The sequence below is a fragment of the Microtus pennsylvanicus genome, chromosome 9 (genome assembly GCF_037038515.1).
Source record: "Microtus pennsylvanicus isolate mMicPen1 chromosome 9, mMicPen1.hap1, whole genome shotgun sequence".
NCBI lineage: Eukaryota > Metazoa > Chordata > Mammalia > Rodentia > Cricetidae > Microtus > Microtus pennsylvanicus.
The window spans coordinates 77,972,274-77,993,343 of NC_134587.1; the positions used below are offsets into that span (position 1 = coordinate 77,972,274).

General features: G+C 43.5%; 1 protein-coding gene across 2 annotated transcripts in view; it reads right to left on the reverse strand.

Annotated features, from left to right (window-relative positions):
* The window catches only part of Dlc1 (DLC1 Rho GTPase activating protein), a 347,498-nt gene that overhangs the window by 129,509 nt on the left and 196,919 nt on the right, over window positions 1-21,070 (reverse strand). Inside the window, exon 1 of one of the 2 annotated variants that reach the window (XM_075986542.1) lies at window positions 20,556-21,032. The exons of the other annotated variant lie outside the window; for it this stretch is intronic. Within the exon in view, the coding sequence (XP_075842657.1) occupies window positions 20,556-20,694 (139 nt within the window). The 5' untranslated portion in view covers window positions 20,695-21,032. Of the gene's footprint in view, window positions 1-20,555; window positions 21,033-21,070 lie in introns of those variants that run through there. 2 annotated transcript variants of the gene reach the window in all.

Genomic DNA, 21,070 nt, shown 5'->3' on the forward strand with positions numbered 1-21,070 from the left:
TCATTCCCAGTCTACCGTATCCGCCAAGTATTTGGTGCCCACCTGGTAGCCACTTAGCAGCTATCCAGGTTTCCAAACTGTTGCTTGTATAAAGGACTTGGTATTACCCATAGTTTTGGGCATCCACTGGCGATCTTGGAATGTCTGTCCCGTGGATTGAAGGGAGGGTAATAGGAAAGATGTTTCTTCCTATTGTTTCTCATTATATTGACTGAATGTGTAACTGGTTCCTTCTATATTCCCCCTCGTTATTAAAGTTACACTGCTGTTGTACTTGGATAATCATTTACATGTTATTTAAATTTTGTTCTGTATGAACAGAATTTCCTTAGCTTCCTTCTAATCTATTTCTGTCCCCAGTTGTCAAATATTAAGAGAAACTACAGATTGGATAAAAATAGGAATGCCCAAAAAGCAAAGGTTACAAAAAAATCTGGGATTAGGAGAAGGGATATAAATGTCTGATTTACTCAAAGACCAAATATCTAAGTACGTTATCTTTTGCATCTGGTGATTTTGGGTACTGGGATACACCATGTATTTATTACTTAACAAAATCCTGAGAGTTCAACCGACAAACACTGAACAAACACAATGGTGACGGCTGAGGGCATAAACACTGGGCACAGATGACCTGGATTCAAATTCTCACTCCTTCACTTACTATATGATACTGGGAAATGTACTTAAGATCCAGCAGAGATCTATGTTTGTTAATAGTACAATGGTAGTAGCAAGGCCTACAGTTCATTGCATTTGTAAGATTAGTGATCAGCGGATGAAAAGCTTTCGGTAGTCTGTCGTTTCAAAACTTAAGAGATGACAGGCTCCCTTCTGAGACAGAGATGAGTCCTGCACATCTTGGTGTCCTGGTTCGTGGGCAGTGACTCGATGAGAATTCAGAAAATACTTTTGCAGATATGATGGACATATGAATGAGGAAGGAACATGTGAACAGATTACAGGGACTGCAAGCAACAACATTCCGCTCCAACAAAGTGTGTTGACCCCTGGTGGGCTGACTTGACCTGGCCTTTGTTTTTACTGACTACGCGTCCTTCACCAAGATTAATGACGCCTCTTCTTTTCTTGAACCCGCTTTGCTTTTGATTAATTTATCCACTTGGCCCCATCCCCACTTCTGTCGTGATTACTTTCCAGACAACAGCAAGGCAGCTTCTTTGTTTTACTTGAGTTTTAAAAAAGCATAGTATTTTTATTAATTCTTTGAGAATTCCAGGCAATGTACCTTGATCACATTGACCCTGCCCTTTCTCCTAACTCCTGCTGCATCTACCCCCTCTCTTTCCCGCACCCCCACCTTGCTTCCTTTCACTTTAATATCACACAGAGCTCAATGTGCACGCCTTCTTTGTAATGCCCATGGTACGACCATCACACACGTCCATTTTTGTGACATGTGGCATTGAACTTGGCATACAAGAAATACTCAGTGTCTGTTAAAGAACATTGTCCTCTGTCCATTTCATTGCTCACTGTCCAATGTGTCAAGTCTCAGGAAGTCTTGGGAGTGCACACCCCTCATGCTTTTACTGCAACAATGAAGAGTGATGAACAAATAATTGAGCACCTAGCATATCTGGGCTTGGAGGATTTTTAGCAACAATCTAACCCGATCTCTATAGAAGACCATGAGTGTTATTGGAGCTACTGACATGTTCAAGTCTTATTAAACTAAACTGGTTCAAGAGCAGGGGATACACATTAGATCGCTTGACTCGTGGTTTTCTGTAAGAACAATGGCTAATCACTGATATTTGAAGTGACTTATTTAGTTAAAGGTGAGCAGTGTCTCTCTGGAGATGCTCTCAAGCTGGGGGTAACTGCTGTTTATTGTACATGCTGGCATGTGGGCTGAATAGGGAGAATGAGGATGTCATCGAAGCGGGTTTCTCAGTCTTGGAGCATCTTTAATATTTGCAGTCTATGCCCTATTGTGGTTGCTCTAGAAGAAATCACCAGGATAAATCACCACTTTCAACCTCGGTTGCTCTCCCTGAAATCAAGCTGTCACATAATTGCTGGCCATGGTGGTTGTGACTTGTGTCACAGAGCCAAATAATTGATCGAATGTGATTTGTAATCCTCAGGACCGTATATGCTATTCTTTAAAAAGGCAAAAGTTAGGCATGCCCACTGAACAGGTGGATAATCAGTAGTTGCTTGGCAGAACGATCACATATGATGTAAGCCGCTTTGCTTTCTTCTGTCGTTATGAGATGGTTCATTCTGGTTATTCATCCATAGGAAATGCTTAATGTATTTAGCATGGAAACTACTATAAGGAACGACTCTGATTACATCAATATGTCAACTGAGGATATGATGCAGACTTTGTTTATGTCAGCCCCAGAAGAAAGACAAATAAAAACTGCCGACACTGTGGGAAAGTCGAGAGCTGAAGGCAGAAATCTCTCCTCCTGACCAGCTGTCCTTGCTTGAATGCATGAGAATTTAACAGAAGCCCACTCTCCCTCCCAAAGCACAGCGATGTTTAATAACTACCACGGCATCTAAGAAAATACAAGAAGGAAACCATCAAAAGTTAAATTGAAAGAAAATAGACCAGTCCTAGCAGCCGACTTCTTCAAGGCCAAGTGGCAGGGAGCCACGGTTAAGTAATTACTTAAGCACAGCCCATTTCAATTCCCTTACAGCTTCAAGTGGCTCCTATCTCAACCCAAATCACCCAGGAAATCATAAGAGCAAGGGTGACCAAAGCAAAACATTCCAGCACCTGAAGATAAACAGTCCCATCGCCGCACTCAGAGCGCGTCAGCCCTCGCCAATATTCCTCCTTCGCATATTTCTCTCATGGGAGAATCTTGAGGTGTATCCTGAGTCTCTTGAAGGAACAGATCAAGAGGATCCAGAGGAGGACAGGGACACGGACCCTCTCTACCATTTGTTTATAAAAACGTGCTATGGAAAGAAAAAGTAATGATAAGAGAGAGGTTTGGGGAGCTGGGCCAGGAGACCTGTTGCTGCGCAAACACGAGGATCCCAGTTCAAATCTCCAGCACTCAGTTTAAAAAACAAAACAAACAACTCCCCTGGACTTAGCTGAATAGCCCTGCAACCCCATCGTTGTGGTGGGCAGGGGTGGATGGGACCATTGAGGGGCTGGCCACCAGCCTAGCTCCAGCTTCCATAAGAGACCCCGTCTAAAGGGAATAAGGCAGTGTAAGTTAGCAGGACACGCAGTACCTTCCTCTAGCCTCCATGTGTGTTCCTGTGCACATGGGCGTGCATGAACACAAAAAGATGGAATTTAGGTTTCTGTTGTTGTTTCTGAAACATATATACGTCCTGCTTACTTATTTATGGTTTCTATTTCCTGACTTTGCTGGGATATAGGTCTATACAGTCCTATACAGTCCTATACAGTGTGGACTTTAGATTCAGGAGAATTGAGTCCACATCCAAATTTAAACTCTTAACTATTATGTAACTTCTGACGGGTTATCTAACATTTTGAACGTGTGGTTTCTCCTTTATAAACTGGCAAAATGAAATCAGCCTTAAATGAGCCAGAACTAGAGATGATCGGTGACTTTTGTAACCTGTGAGGAGATTGGAAGTCCTTGGCAAAAATCAGTTCTTATTTTCCCTCTTATTTCACCTCTGCTCTGTTCAAAGTCCTGGCACATCACGTATGGACAGAAGATAGTCTAGAGATGGACTCGTCAATTTCGTCTTTCAAGTAAGCAAACAGAGGAAGAAGAATTAGTATTAAAATAACTAAGAGTTGGTTACTTCAGTGGAACCTGGCATGAAAAACTATGACTACTTAAGGTCCGTGGCCACCCTACCCAACTCAAGAGACAAGGAACACAGAACACCCACAGTTTACCTAGTGCTCTGGATCCTAACAGTTCATGATGACCTGAAGCGAGCACAGACAAGGATGTCTTAATTCACTATTTACTGAAGTGTGTGTGAGTAGCATGCTAGTGTTCCTGAAATGTGCATTAGCTGGATGGTAGATTGACATGTGGTGGAGGAATATACAGACATGCAACTTTCCCCCGCTCAGTGGAGTAAAAATAAAAATTTGTTATGTGTATGCGTGAGTGTCCGCCTGCCTGTACATCCCATACTCTTGGTGCCCATGGAGACCAGGAGAGGATATCAGAATCCCAGAACCTAGTTACAGATATTTGTGAGCTTCCAAACAGGGGCCAGGAATGGGACCTGAGTATTCTGCAAGGGAAACAAGGGTTTTTATTGTTGGGTCATCTCTTTGGGCTCCAGATTTATTATTTTTATTATTTAAGAAAGTGAAAGATGGGGCTAGAGAGATGTCTCTGCAGTCAAGATCACTGTCTACTCTTCCAGAAAAATATCTACTGGCAGTGGGGAATACAGAATCAGACAATGTAGAAAGAGAGAAAGGGAGAGAGGGAAGGAGAAAGGTCCAGTTGGTTCTAGATGGATAAAGTGCATCACACACACACAACACACACACACACACACACACACACACACACACACACACACACACACACACACACGTGCGTGCGCACATACATGTGTGCGTATTTGAGTTTATACATATGCCCTGGATTAAATCATCCCACAAAAGGTTGCTGATCTAAGAACTTGGAAGATGGACACAGGTACTGCTAAGTTCCTACTGTCTAGAAGTTACACATATAGAGCAATCTAGAATAAGGACAGGGGAGATGGCTCAGTTGCTAAGGTACTTTCCTTGCAAGTACAAGGACCTGAGTTCAAACCCGGTACTCACATTAGAAAGTTGGGGATGGTGGCCCATCTTGTAGACCCAGCATTGGGAGGAGACAGGTAGATACCTGGGGCTCTTTGGCCATCCAGCTACACCTAACCTACTTGTTGAAGTTCTAGGCTATTAACAGATCCTGCCTTGCCAGGTGGTTGTGCATGCCTTTAATCCCAGTACTTGGGAGGCAGAGGCAGGCAGATCTCTGTGAGTTCGAGGCCAGCCTGGACAGTTAGGGCTGTTACACAGAGAAACCATGTCTTGAAAAAACAAACAAACAAACAAACAAAAAATAAAACAACAACAACAACAAAAACAACCAAAGAACACCACCAAACAAAACCCTCAAAAGAGAGATCTTACCTCAAAACTAAAACACATTAAAAATATGCCTGGCATGCAAGGAATGAAGGAATGATATCTGAGGTCATATTCGGACCTTCACACGTGCAAGAACCACACGTACACACAGCATGCTCATGTGCGCAGTTTTAAGAACTAGGATGAGCAGTTTGCAGCTAGTTGACCGAGAACCCAGTTGTATCACAGTCAGCTGGGCTGGCTGTTCAGCAGAGGTGAGCATCTTAACAGATGTATGAACGGCCCAAAGAAGAGCACCATATAGGACTATCTGGGGAAAAGGGTTCAGGAGGAGGGAACAGCAAGGCCAAGGGCCAGCAAAAGAGGCCAGAGAGCATGGGGTGAGGTAAATCAGAAAAAAGACGTAGCAAAGTAAAGTAGAGGAGGTGACAAGTCCCAGGTCAGGGGTAGATTTGTTGGCCATAGGGGACTTCCTGGTAAATATGACAGAAGAGATTCAAGAGGGTGAATTTTGAGTCAAACAGCAGTAAGTCATAATGTATACTTCTGCATATCACTGGGGTTGCAGTGTGTGGAGTGAGCTGTAGTAAGGGGACAAGAGCTGAAGGTGGAAACCAGCTGTGGGCAATCTGTAAGCACACCGGCGGCGCAAGACGATGGCCGCACGGCTGGCGGCAGGGACGGTGGTGACGAGTGATGATCTGAGTGTTGATGTGTCTGCAGGAAGGGCTGATACAATTGTCCCATGGAAGGAATTTAAGGCACGGCAAGAGAGAGAAGCCAGAGGCTACTCCCAGAAACTGAGATGAAAAAGAAAAAGCCACGTTTTGTGGGGGAAATCAAAGAGCTCAATTGTGGACATGTTAAGTGATGTGGGGTGTGCTACGTAACCTTTCTGGGTTTGTTTCCTCGTCTGTGAGACGAAGATAATAACAGACTCTGACTTGAAGTTTGTTACAGATTTAGTGACAATGCAGGAACAGCTCTTAGCAGAGACTCACACTGAGTGTTAGGGGTTCACTGAGAATTAGAAATCAGGAACTTAATGTAAGTTACTGTGAGGGTGTCGTCTCTGAAAAACATACTTTTCCTCTTCCTAGTTGTCAAAAACGCTCAACGTTTGTCATCTACACTCCGCATCTACCTTAGTTGCATCTAGGCCTCCCTACAGGCCTAGATTTGGTGCAAGTGAACCTCAGGCTTATTCCCTTTAAACAGACACCTAGATACATCTTAGGTTCCTTCAAACAAGAAGCCATACTAAATGAGAACATGTGTTCATTATTTACAACTTTCACTCCAAACTTCATTCATGATTTTTCATTTAAGCTGTCTCATGACAGGAGTTGAAGACATTAACATTTAAAGTTATTAGTGAAAACTGTGTGTTGATTGCTGTATTTTTTTTTGTTCTTATTTCTCATTTGTGTTTCTGCAATTATATCTTCACTTGCCTTTTTTCCCCTGTAACTCCTGCATTGGCTTACTCCTCGCGTTTGTCTGGCATACTGCTTTTAAGTTTGGTGGACATGTGTGTGTGCACTTGTGTGTATATTATAGTAATAATTAAAAAAAGGAGAGCATCAGAGGACATGAAGTAGTTGCCGTGGGAGAAAGATGGGTGAAAACAATATAAATATAGTATTCATGGGGGCTGGAGAGATGGCTCAGTGGTTAAGAGCACTGACTGCTCTTCCAGAGGACCTGGGTTCAATTCCCAGCACCCACATGGCAGCTAAGCTGTCTGAAAATGCAGCTCCATGAGATCTGACACCTTCACACCAATGCACATAAAATAAAGTTAAATAAATCATTAAAAAAATTTAAAAAAATTAAAAAAAAGGAGTATCTAAACAGTATTCATGTACGCATTTCTCAATAAGATTAAATGAAAAACCTTACCTATGTAGTATTTGCTCAATCTTATTAATAATTTAATGTTTCATGATATACAAAATAATTCACATACATGTTTTATGCATATATGTATATAGATATACATGTATATATGTAAGTGTATATATTTGACATTGTTGGTATCATATTATCTATATCATTTAAATTTTAATGCTTCAAAAGTAACTTTTATGGCTTTTAAGCCATTGGGAATTTCTTTCCATGGTGGGTGTTCTTACAAACCACTGGTATTTGTGCAATTCTTGTTAGACACTCTAGCTATATTGCATCACTTGGGCTATGAAATTGTATCCTCTGATGAGTTCTTCCACCACCTAGGAACTTCTGTACACACACTCATGGAGAGCTGAACAAAAATACTCCCAACAGTAAGCACTTGTATTAGCCTGCAGCTCTAAAGACCTCAATGTGAGGAAATTATAGCATGGTTCTTTTATAGGAAAGGGGATGAACACATTGGTTTGGAACACAAACAGTATCAGGAATGCAACTATGAGCAAAGATAGTTGCTGGTGGATATTTGTAGTATTTTTCCCCTTAACACTTTTAAATGTGCAAATGAGAACATGTGTTTGGGATACTACTATTAAAAAATAAACACAGCTACAAGGTGGAGGCACAGTGGCTAATGCCATCCAGAAGTGACTTAGAGAGACCTTCAACAGTAATGGGAATGTTTTCTTACTTGCTAGAGGTTGAGACTTGTATATCCTGAATGTCTCAAATGTTTAGCGAAATAACCTCACTGTGAGTTAATGAACAGCCTACCTAAAGATTATTTTTTTGGAGACAAGGCTTTGGGGAAGCAAAGATAATTTCAAATGTTACCCATTGTATTTAATAAACAAACAACGGGCAGGCTATAAAAAAACGGCAAGCCAAGCCACAGGAGACGCCACAACTTAGTGCCCCATGGTGCCACTGCATGGACCATTAGCTATAGCAACATCTCTTTCATGTTACAAAGAAATTAGTACATACCACAGTCTTCAAAGTGAACAGAGATTACTCACTCTTAAAAAGTTATTAGAGGCACTTGGCTCTTGACCCTTACAACTCCATTACGGGTCAGCTTTTTTCTTAAGTAATAAAAACAATCAAATACCATTCTAAGCGCCATCAAAAATAACAAAACCAAACCAAGGTATCACCTAAGTTATGATTTTTTTTTTAAATGTACTTTTAGTTTAAGATCAGAGGAGAACTAAAATAATGAACTTCTATTAATTCGCTCCAGTGTTTAATGTTCAAATATGGAAGAAACAGGATCGTGAGAAAGAAAACATTTACATTCAAGGACAAGTTACAAACAGTGAGCTCGTTAAACGCAGTGTTGCACTTTAAGCACAAAATGGGAAAGCAAATGCCAGTAGATAGCTGCAGAAGACACGGGAGAGCGGTGGGCTGTGTGGGCGGGTATAGGAGAGTGGTGGGCTGTGCGGGCGGGTATAGGAGAACGGTGGGCTGTACAGGCGGTTATAGGAGAGCGGTGGGCTGTGCGGGCGGGTATAGGAGAACGGTGGGCTGTACAGGCGGTTATAGGAGAGCAGTGGGCTGTGTGGGCGGGTATAGGAGAGTGGTGGGCTGTGCGGGCGGGTATCAGAGCCATGGGCTGTGCGGTTGCGTATTGGTGGGTATTAATGCCTGTGGAAGGCCATAGAGGGTCACTCTGAGAACAGTGTATGCAGTGGCTTGGGAGTCATGCTCAGGGTCACTGGAATGAAAACATTCTCTGTGAACTGGCATCACAAGAATGGGAGTTCGGAATGTGTGTGGCTGTGAAGACGGGTGCCCGGTTTTGGTCTGTTTGTCACAGTCTCTAAGATAGCAGACAGCAGGCTACCCTGACCTCCCCAAAATACATTTTCTTTTCTCTTTTCTCATTTCTCTTTTCTTTTTGCTTCTCTCTCTCTCTCTTTCTCTCTCTCTCTCTCTCTCTTTGCCAGATGTTTGTGTTGGGGAGAAACCAACAACACTGTCTAGACCTCTAGGATACAGTAATCAAGTGTGAATGGCAAACATTCAAAGGTCGCACTGCCATCCAGACCTACAACATCCTGCTATTCAAGACCAGATTAAAGAGGATGGGTCATGATGAACCGAGCCATGCCGACTGCTGACTCAGTAATTTGAGAGTTGTCTGCAAAAAGCTAAATATGTCACCCAAAATTTACAAGATAAAACCAAGTCTAGACTCCATAAAACGCGCTGTTTCCCCGACTACAGGTTGTCAACGGCCGGCTGCTCTGTCGCGACTTTTACACTAGCATCCTGTAAATCAAGACCCTCCGATCTTTATGAAGAGAAATTCCTTGCTGACATTTGACTCCAGAGGGGGTTTGTATGTGTGTATGTGTGATTGCTTAGATGTGTCATGTTGATAAGAAGTTGCCCCAGGACAGAAAGACAGGGAACCAGGTGGTTCAGGGGTCACCAGCTAAGACTTACCAAACAGTAACAGTCAATGTTTTCGCTGTATCTTTTTGACTTTTGTTGTTTAGAAGTTTCTAATTCCCCTCCTGTGTGTGTGTGTGTGTGTCTATGTATGTGTGTATGTATGTGTGCATGTCCATACGCACTCAGGTGTAGAGACCAGAGGTTAAGCTTGGCGTCATCCTCAGAAACCATCCACATTTTTTTGCAGATTGAATTTCTCACTGAGACCTACGTTAGGCTAGGCTGTCCAGAGAGCGCTATGGATTCTTCTGTCTCCCCGGTACTGGGATTAAAGGGTTCACACCCACATCTAGCATTTAGTTTTAACATAGGTGCTGGGGATTGAACTTAAGTCCTTAGCTTTGCTGGCAAGCGCATTCCTGATTGCGTTATCTCCTCAGCCTCTGATAACTTGTACTTTCTGATTCACTTGGTGGACATGATTGATTAAGATTCCTGCTACAGGGCTGGGGAGATGGCGCAGCCCTTAAAGGCTAGGCTCACAACCAAAAATATTAGATTCCTGCTACAGAGGATAAGAGCGGACTCCTCTCTGTTCCTATACTGATTTCGGCGCTAAGATTATTTTTACTCTAAAATTATAGGGAGCCATGGTAGTTTGGGAGAGTCATCAAAAGGAACTCCTCTGCTTTCTGACTCTCACTGTCAAAGCTTCATGACACACATGTGGAAACACGAGTGCTTTATATTGAATGTAAAACTCCGGTCAACGACTTCCTCAAAAAAGGCAAGCCTTACAGCTCCCACGTCATACAAGAGTAAAATCACAGGGATAACAGATGCGGATAGAGACATACATACACATATTCAAGCATGTTATGTATGTGTGTGTTTATAAACACACTTGTTATATGTTCAGTGAAAAGAGGAAACTGACTAGGCAGTGTACTGTTTAAAGGGAGAATTTCCTGGTATGTTGAATGACTATATAAATACTGGCGTGAAACACGGTTTACAATGCCTGTATTTACCTTACTACCTCACTTCAGAGTTCTTTTTCTTTCATACACACCCATACACACAACCCCCTACACACACACCACTACTGCCACATTCTCATAGAGGCGTCTCTGCCTTTGGTTTTTGTGTTCACAGAAAATTATGGAAAAGAGATCAGTATGATGTCCAAGGTTATGCGTCAAGGAAGTGTTCACTTAGAAACGATTCATAGGCATGCAGAAGGAGCATGACCCTGACAGAATACAAGTTAGGGTGAAATAGCATGCATGCCCTTCTGGGTTTTAATGCAACTAGAATAGTGGTAACTTCCTGATGCAAAAAGGAGAAGGAGAGCCAGAGAGGAAGAACCCCAAGAAGATGAAGGCAGGAAAAAGAGAGGAAAGAATGAAAGAGGGAAGTGAGCGAGGGGGGTGGGGGTGAAGGCGAAGGAGAAACAAGACTAGACAGAGCCAGGCTCAGCAAGCACCTTCCTCTAGCTGTCACACCATGCTGCCCATTTTCTATAAGGATTATGTTTTGCTCTCAAATAGAAGCATAGCTACTGGATCCCTGACATGACCTTTAATGTATCTCTGTATCATGTCTGCTGTCTGCCATAGTGTCTATGGCCAGGTGTCCAATCAGTATTATGCAATATAAAATTGATAAAGGTAGTGTCCACCTGGCAGAATAACCCCCTTGGGTTCCCTTTGCTTCAGTGGGTGTCTTGGTTGACGTCTCCATTATACAGTGTCTGGTTAATGTCTTCTTGGTTGTACGGTCTGACCAACCTCCTCTTGAGTGTGTAGTGTATAATCAATGCCCTCTTGAATGTATGCTCTATGATCAATGTTCTCTCAACTGTATACTGTATTATTCATATTCTGTGCTTTGTTGTTGTACCAGCTTCTTGAAGATGACATGTTCAGCTGTAAAATTTGCTATCTTTTTCTTTTACATTAAGCTTATCCTTTGACAACTTCATATGCGTGTGCAATACATTTTGATTTGTCTCATTCCACTCTCTTATCTCCCTCCCACCCCTGCCAATTCCTCCACCTCACTACAAATAGCTTTTCCATGTTCATGCTTTTTTGGTTTTGTTTGTAACCTACTGTTTTTAAAAAGGGCCACGTGCATGACTCCATCTGAGCCTGATGGGCTCAACAGTGGGTGAAGATTGTGATTCCCCCGGCCCAGGTACCCACTAACAGCCAATAGCTCACTAGAGAGGGTGTTACCTCCCATTATTTCCATCCTTTACTCTCTTTAACAAGCCATAGTAAGAAATACTAATAAGATTGCTTGGCCTACACTAGTAAAATCACCTCCAATATAAAGTAAGAGACAATTCTTGAATGTCTTTTCAACATCCCGGTATGTCTCAATTAATTTGGGAAAATTTGTGACAGCAACATCAATACAGATTTCTATATCTTTTGGCAATTTTCACATTGATATAATGGATACCTGCATTGAGTAGATGATAGCTAATATTCAGATTACTAAGATCTATCAACATAGTAAAGTTAAGGCAGGCACTTCAAATAGCTAATCATATCCTACTGCAATCATTAACAAAGAGAAATCAATGGATACACGTTCACTTATTCATGCTCAGCTCAATTTCTCTGCTCATATGCAGTTCAGGACCCCCAGCCCAGGCAAAGGTGCCACTTCCAGTGGTCTGAGATTTCTACACAGATTACCTTAACAAAACAATCCCACAGACCAACCCAATGTAGACAAGCCCTCCTTGAGACTCCCAGTGACTTTAGATTTTACAGCTGCCGAAGCGAGAAGCAAACAGCACAACTAGAAAGCATTAAATAAAATAACAATAATACCACATTTTAAATACCATCCATTTAGCCCTATTTTTCCTTTCTCTCAAAAATTTAGATCAAAAATGCATTTTTTAAAGATACTATTAGACAAAAGGGAGTCCTGACTTCTGGGTTGGATCTCTGAGAATTCCTGTGGGATCCCACATCACAGCGGACAACCCATTTCAGTCCTATAACTCATGGACACTGAAGTCTGAGCGTAATTGTGCATGCAAACTGAATTATTAAAAGCACAACTTCTAATTTTAGCTCAGTCTGATCTCTAAATCAGCCAAGAGCATCCTGTTTTAGATCACTACGTGTTTTACATTTTTTGTCGCTTAACTTTGAAAAAGAGGACAACAACTTATTTTTTTAAAAAATGGTTAAAAATATGACCTAGCATTTTGGAAGTTAGTCCTTTTCTCCTTTAAACAGAAGAAATGCCAGTTACCAGGGAAGATGTACTACCAAGCCTGACCTGTATCTGGAGAGAGGATTTCTCTAGGTTCTGTGGCTGAACCGGATCGTCTCTCTTATTTATTCTAAATAAACTCTACAAGTTTGCTCTGTTCAAGAAGAGATCTGGTCCCAAAGGGACCTGTAGGGCAGCTTAATCTGGAGCTCTTCAGTCTTTATATTTAGGCTGTGCAGAGCGAAGGAAGTAATGATCAAATGTGTAAGGAGTGGATGAGGACCGCAGTGAATGTGTGTGTTGATAATGAGCACAGTTACATCAAGGGCTCCGATGCCTCAGGGACAAAGCCTCTCTCCTGGGTAAGTGCTTCTACTCTGGGATAACTTCAGCCCTGAGATTGTTCTACTACAGCAACCCCCTACTGAGATACCTGCGGCTGCATTTGTCTGTATTCCACAGCCCTGCCCCAATATTCAGCTGTATCAAACAAACCCAGTTCCTCCATTCAAATGGACCAAATAGAAATGCTGGGTTTCCAGGTGACTGAGGCAATTGGTGTTGACCATTGGAGCAAGCACAGCTCACCCTATCCTGGATTTTCTCTGTATGCCTGTGCATCTGTTCTTTCTTCATTGTTTTGTCGCCCAGCCTGGTTTCCAGGACCAAGTGTTGCAGAGTGTGACAGCAGATCTCTCTGCTCGAAGTTTCTCTCCTCCTAAAGCCAGCAGCTTGTGTGGTGCAGCTCATGCTATGAACACAGCAGGCTAGTGCATGTTTTTCAAAGCCACACAAACAACTCGCTGCGACTGCCCCTTGTGTGTGTGCTTCCCACATCCCCGATGATGGAAGTTTAAAGATTCTCTCAGTGATGAGCCTCATATATCTCTTAGAGCTTGGAGCTAATCTGTAATTCTTCCTTAGTAAAATGAGGTTTACTAGATGCAGGCTGTGCTCCTTAAGCCCCAGCCAGATGTCACGGATGACAGGTAGGCAAGGATTCTGTCTGTCTTCCTGTTTGTCATTCAGTGTCCAGTGTAGTGTTTGGGATACACTAGATCCTCAATAAATATTTGTAAAATGGATTAAAGATAGTTGACAGGTTTGAAGGCTCCTAGACATTGTCTATGAAACTCATGAATGCGTTTTTAACATATTTCTCCCAAATCCTTTCATTTAAAGGAGACTAGAAATAGTAGTATTCCTTCTCAGGATGAGTTTGAAGATGAAATGGGAAAATTTCTCTAGACCTTTCAGTACAGCCCTGGCGCTCAGCCGGCACCCATGCAACACATACAAATGGTGGCAGCAGCTGCTGGCAGCCACCACCCTTAATTCACAACCACAATAGATCTGGGGTCTAGCCTTCAGCTCAGAAGAGTAACAGTGGTACCACCATCATGAGCCTGATTATGAGGGGACAGGAATAATTCTGGTCTTTACTATCATTATGCCTTCATCAATTATTCCAGGCAAGCACTTGAAACTATCCGTGCTTCTTGACGACCCACAGGGAAGAATACTGAGGGACCAATCAGTACGGGCCTTCATTGTGACACAGGACTCCAGCACATATCATGTGGGTGCTGGGTCTTCCAGAGGAATGGTCTTTTAAACCCAGTTTGTATTGCATAGCACGGCTTTAGCCTCTTAATCAACACATATGTCCCTCCTACCATGGTGTTGACTATAGGCATCTAGTTATTCCATTCCCAGAGACCTTTGGCAAGGGGGACTGCCGCCCGTGGATACCACTTTCAGGAAAAAAAAGAGCTACAGCTGTTTTGCCCCAGAGAGGGAGGGATGTAGGACAACCTTTTTCCAATGCCAGCCTTGACATTTCGTACCCTTTCCACACCAGAGCAGAGCTTGAAACCCAAGGGTAGCTGCCTCTTCTTCTTTACATGCTCGGTTCTATCCATACAGCAATGGGCAAAACAGGTTCCAGCTTGCCTGGGACGATGTCCAGAGCTTGCCCATCTAAGGGTGACAAACTCACATGCAAGGTTGATTTCCCCATTAGTGTGAAGAAACGGTTATTCTGGTCACTTCCTTTGGGAGTTCGCAAAGGTCTGTTAAAAAAAATTCACTTCCTTTTGGTCTTTCACTGTTGCTCTTCAGAGGTATAGAAATAGGCTCATTTGCCACTGAAGTTTTACTTGTTAGCTTGTTTGGTTTTGGGACTGATTGAGCTGCATCTGCTCCAAAGCCCTAGGCAGATTATTGTGATAGCATGCTACAAGGGCAAAGAGTCTCAGGAAATAGGACACGAAGCAAAGGAGGGGGGATGATAATAACAAAAATGAGACTGTGCTTTCTTTGTATGCCAAAGGCTCCTCTAAGTGTGCCTGATAGTAGCTCATTCATTTAACTCTTAATCAATTATTATGATCCCGATTTTGTTATCACCCTTTTCGTGTTTTTTGGGGAACAGACTGTTTTGTCCAAAGATAACCAGTGCAAGAGCCACAATCTTTTTTATTTCCCTGTTTATTAAAAACATATTATTTTCTCATACAATATATCCTGATTTCTGTTTCCTCTCCCTCTACTCCTCCCAGTTCCTCCTCCTTTCCCCTCCTCTCCAGATCCACTCCCTTCTGTATATCATCAGAAAAGAACAGTCCTGTAAGAGATAACAACCAAACATGACAAAATAAAATATCATAAGACCAAAGGGAAGCTATCACAGCGAAGTTGGACGAGACAAGCTAACAGAGGAAGACAGTCCTAAGAGACGACGCAAGAATCAGAGACCCACCCGTTCACACGTGCAGAGTTTTCACAAAAACTCTAAACTGACAGCTGTAATCTATGTGCAGAGGACCTGGTGCAGAGGCCCCGTGCTTGCTGCTTCAGCCTCTGCCTTCACACGATCTTTGAAGAGCCACACTCTTAACTCAGGCAGTCCCAGGCACAGCTGCAACCCCAGTCCCCATGTTAACAAACATCAAAGCCACCCCTGACACCGACTCCTCTCTTTATCAAAATAGTAAATTCAGCCGCTATCCCCTCACGTCACAGTGGTTCACGAAGCAACCTACTGGTTGGCTGTCTCGCTTTAAAAGTCTAGAGTAGGGCTGTCTTTGTTTACTGCATATTTTGGGGCACACCTCACTCCTGGTTAAAAGGCATTCCATGTGCCTTTACTTGCTTTTCACTGTGAATCAGGGGAGCGCGGAGCAGTTCGCAGAGTCAATGGTTGTGGTTGCCCTACATTGGAACGGGGCCAGAATCCTTAAGAATGTGTGCCTGCAAATCAGGCCAGACAATTACATTGCTGGCTTGTTACAGACTCGGTCATTTGAAACACAGAGATCTCTTTCCCAAAAGACATACGATAGTAAACGCACAATAAAATACCCCAGGGACCCAATCCAGTGCACACACACATCTATGGTTTGGTTTATGGCAGCTAAATTCATCGAAGTTGAAATTAGCCTAAATTTTCTTGCTTCATAGTCAATTAGCTTTTCTCTCTTTCTTAGGTGCTTAGCTGTGGAGACGGCAGCCTGCCTCGTGCCTCAACATTTGAGACATTTAGACTTCCCCCTCAGATATCAAGATATTGTGGCTTCAATAGAGACATTGGATTCCCTTTTCCCAATCTATGTGTTTTTATACTGGGCATTGATTTCACTTTATTAGATCTTTTGAAAACTAGCACAGATTTCCCTTTTAGTTTATCAATTCCTCTTTCCAGGCTGAAGAAAGTTACTACACATCCCAAGTCTGGATTTGCTCTATTTTCAGTCTTTTTTAAAAACTAATTCTGTCTTCAATTTCAAGTTGTTTTTATTTTTCTTTAGAGTCGTTTTAACCGGTTTGTAGAATTTTGTTAAATACACATCAAGTTCATAGCCAGCTCACTATGAGAATCTAACATCACAGTAATAAGGGTTAATGTTTATGGGTGCCCTTTGCTGGAGCTACAGCACTTGATACCCCACTGGGTCAAGAGCTAGCACACAGCAAAGCTGCTGGCAATATCTGAAAACCACCGTAAGCACCAAACAGTCTATGAGTAGAAGCAAAGGACTCAGAAATTTGGACAGGAAAAAAAATCATACATCTATTTTCTTAAACTCTCTTTGCAGTTTCCACAGTCATGAATGTAGATGAGCTGTCTTTCCTCTTCCCAGGATATTAGATGTCCTTGGGACTTTGTTACCGACAAAACTATGCTTTTCCTTCTCACACTGCACAGCTGCATATATCACCAAATGTCTGTATCTACCCCTTTTCGGCAGTTCTATGGATCTGAGCTTACTCTGATCAACATAATGGGCATATTTCTTTTTCTGTCTACAGATGTTCCTATGACCTCAGTGGCCAACCACTGGGCACCTCTGGGCATTACAGTCCTTCAGTAATCAAATGGTAAAGTTACAGACTCTACACAGGTGGCCCAGCAATGGCCATTGCCCTTTAGAATTTTCTGTTTATACTGGTCAGTGACAAAGAGCGAAATTAGGAGCAGGGCAGCAAACACAGGCTAGTTCTTACTGTAGCTAAACCACAGCGGGTTGTACACTGGAACCTTTGAAAGTGCCGTTTACTTTATACCCAAGTTCTTATATTAAGATCATCATACAATTAGTTCATAATAAATTACTATATTACCACTGTGAGGTGCGAACACTTCTGTAGGTATGTTTCCTTGTAATTGGTTTCCTTTATAATTCTCTATATTTTATTTACACATTTGTAAATATATTGAGAAGCGAGCCACAGGCATTATCAGAACCCCACAGAGATCCATCTTAACATAAGGCCAAGAAGCCTTGCGGGGAGCAATTAGGAGGCAACTGATTTGGGGGAATGAAATACACTTTGATGCCAAGATGTCCAGGAACCAAATAGGAGGGAGATGAGTGGGCAGCACAAGGTGAGTTGTGCTTAGACTGTAAGGACCTCAGAGAGGTGTGAGAAAAGACACTCAGTTCAGCAGACAGGGCTGTGTGCCCATCAATCAATCACAGTCATGCCCATCAATCAATCACAGTCATGCCCATCAATCAATCACAGTCGTGCCCATCAATCAATCACAGTCGTGCCCATCAATCAATCACAGTCGTGCCCATCAATCAATCACAGTCGTGCCCATCAATCAATCACAGTCGTGCCCATCAATCACAGTCATGCCCATCAATCACAGTCATCCTCAAGTTCCCACTCAGTGACACAACTGCTCCCAAGGAAGGGTTGGGGACATGGGTCAGAGAAACCTAGGGGTTGTGGCTGGGCACAGAGTGGGGAATAAGTAGAAGTGGGTGAAATTAAGACTATCTATTCTGTCGTTTCTCACAACTGGGTGGCCTTTTCCTAGTGGTGGTTCTGTATTTTGCTTTTTAAAGAAGGCAGATTCTTAAAAACGACAGAGTCCTTACAGGATTTTGAGGCAAGGGGAGGTAAATGACAGGTTTTGTACATGGCATAATTTAGGGCATCATAAATAGGAACTATTAAATTATGGGCGGGGAGAGAGAGAGACAGAGACTGAGACTAACCAAGACATGGGAGAGACAGAGATAACCTAAAAAGAAAGCTTAAAACTTCTTCCCATGACCAAACTCTTTGCCTGGGTATAGACAGCCCAAGCCTCTGGTGGTAGAGAAGCTGGGTTTAAGTCACTGGGGTCATCAGCATCACGGCAGCCGCCTTCCAGTCACTGTGTGCAGAAGAACTTTCCACTAGATGCTCCCAGTTCCCATCCCTGCCACCTCATTTGTTTCACAGCGAAGAGGGAGGTGGGGACTTTCCCACTACCCTCCGTTCTGCAAGGGAAGGCCAAGTGGGGTTGTCATATAGTGAAGATTCTCACTGCCGTGCAGAAAAGTGAATCTCCATGAACTTTGAACAGCTGTGGTTCAGTGTTTCGGCCGGTGGGAGGGCTGAGTGCGGAAATGCGGGAAGGGAGGGGGCGGGAGTAAGAACTCTTGAGGGTTGCAACAGACCAATCTCCAATTTACAAACACTGACAGTGTCAGTCACGAGCCAAGGGCCAGGGAGTAAGCTATGGTGCCCAGGTCCCCAGTCATTAGCGTCAGTTGTCACCCAGGTTCTTTTTCTCGGCCCACACTTCCACTATATAAACATGGTAAACGTGAAGAATTCCTTCAGCGTAACTGGAGTAGCAAAATCCTATTTGCTGCCAGAGCTAGGGGAATGCTTCATTTTCCATCACACTCCAAAAGTAATGGCTGGTCTCCAGGTGGTTTGTATTAATGACTTTCTATCGGCTCCCGCATGTGGACTCCACAATCAGACTGTTAATACCCAACCAGAACCAAACCAAAACAAAACTGGGAAGGACCCAGAACTTCCAAGTCAAGATTTTTGAATTTCACGTTATCGTGTCATAATTCATAATTCCAAGTCACATTCTCATCTGTCCTCAGCTGTCACACTCTAGGTTTTATGAAAATCGAAGAGGAAATCCAAGAAAACGCTCATGTTTCAATTTGCCTGAAAAGATTCAAGCTAAAACAGAAAACCATAATCAAACATTGCTATATTAGTAATAAGAAATAGTTCTTTTCTTTCTTTTTGGGGTCAAACAATTCTAGTTGGGTATCTTGCATATCTTATGTCTTTGGCTTCCTTCAGTTAACTGCAGCTTGTCGTTGGATAATTGGGAAAGTTTGATTGCTTTAATTAAGACATCCCATTTTGTTTCCAAACGGTAATAACATGGTAAAATTTAAAATAATTGGTTTTTTTTGTGCCATGCTTTCTGGCTAAATTTAATATTGTTCATCCTTTCCTGGTCCTGGAAAGTATTATTTAGATCAACAGAGAAAAGAAATTTCATTTGTTATATGGTGTGGATCACATGTCTAACCTCAGCCTTGGAGAGGTGAAGGCCAGCCTGCGGCACAGAGTGAGACCTTGTCTCAAAAGGAAGAAACAAATCACATCCATTCCAACCAACTCAGCCTACGGTGGTAGGAAACTTCATAGTCCGCCTCATCACATTCTCACATCTTAAATTCCCCCCGTGCGAGTCCCGTCGAGACAATCTCTTGATATCAAGCAACCTTTGTCAAGAACATCGCCCAGAAACCTGGTTCAATGTTTGGCGGCGTGGTTCAAGCTTTTAACTATTCCTGGAGTCCGTCCAGGATTCGGAAAACAACAAAAAGCCGAGACAACATACACTTTGACCCCTCCACGTGGATGGCATAGTAAATAAAGCTCGCTCAGCGCACCAACGAGGAGCCCTTGAAGGCTGTTGGAATACCGCTCTCCTCCCAGGGTCGTTTGCCGCCAAAGTGAGAATATACTGTCGATTTCAGAATATTCTTCCTACCAAGAATTAAGCTGATCTCATGTTTTTTTTCCACTGGGGTCCTTCAAACACAGTCCTGCCATTTGGCGCCTGTCACGCGAGCCCAGGAATATCCCAATTACACCAATGTATGGATGTTTTATTGTATTCAACGGGCTACTTCTGGCTTACCTGCTACCCTCTTGGAACTCAGAGCTTAGGTTGGAGGAAATACCAGCTGACTGAGGTCAGGTGGGCCTCCCATTAATCCTGCCAGGCCCCTGGCCTGCCCCAGTCAGGCCAGGCCACTTCAGGCCAGACTGCTCAGATGACCCTCGACCGAGGCTCTGCAGAGCTCAGGGCCACCGCCTGCAGTTTGTCATCTGCACCGCTGATTTCCTGACACTCCAAAGGACCTTGCTTTTCTTCTCAAGGTTAAAAAAAAAAAGCTCAAAACCCTTAACTGGAAACAATCAGACTAATAACAAGAGGCAATAAAAGAAAAAGAAACACCCCCACCCCCGAAATGTAGAGGGCCAGAGACTGCTATATTCCAGCTGATTAGGTTGTTAATTCGCGAGTTAATGACAGAGGCGGTGCATTCAAAAGCTTTCTGGTTAGTTCCCGGCTCTCCCCCATGCTCCTCACCTGCCAGCCTTCGCTCTCTGGTGTTTTTCCAGATAGCATCCAGCGCCCTGGCGGTGGAGTCCCTGATGTGGTCGCTAAAGGACCTCCGCAGCGGGGCTCGCAGGGGCCGGGCCATCACGTGGTCCTCAGGCTCTCCCATCTACCCGCGAATGACTTCGGGCGGACCCCCGGGACCCTCGTTCCTCCTGGACTCTCAGGACGCAGGCATTGCGGCTGGCGCTGCGGCCTCCGGACGCGGCTGCAGGCGGCCTCCTGGCCCACAGCCCAGCGCGCGCCGCGGCCACATCTGGAAAGGCTTAGGGCCAGCGGCTCCCGCGCCCGCTATCGGGATGCGCCCAGCCAGCGTAACCCAATCACCTCGCTCGCTATGCGGTGCCACTTCCTAAAGATGCCAGCCGCTCCTTCCTCGCGACCAACCGAGCATGGAGCAGGGCAGGTAGCCCTGTCATCTTCTCATCAACGATTGATGTCCCTGATTCCAGGTTTTAGAGCCGACTGGCTTTGAGACCAATGCT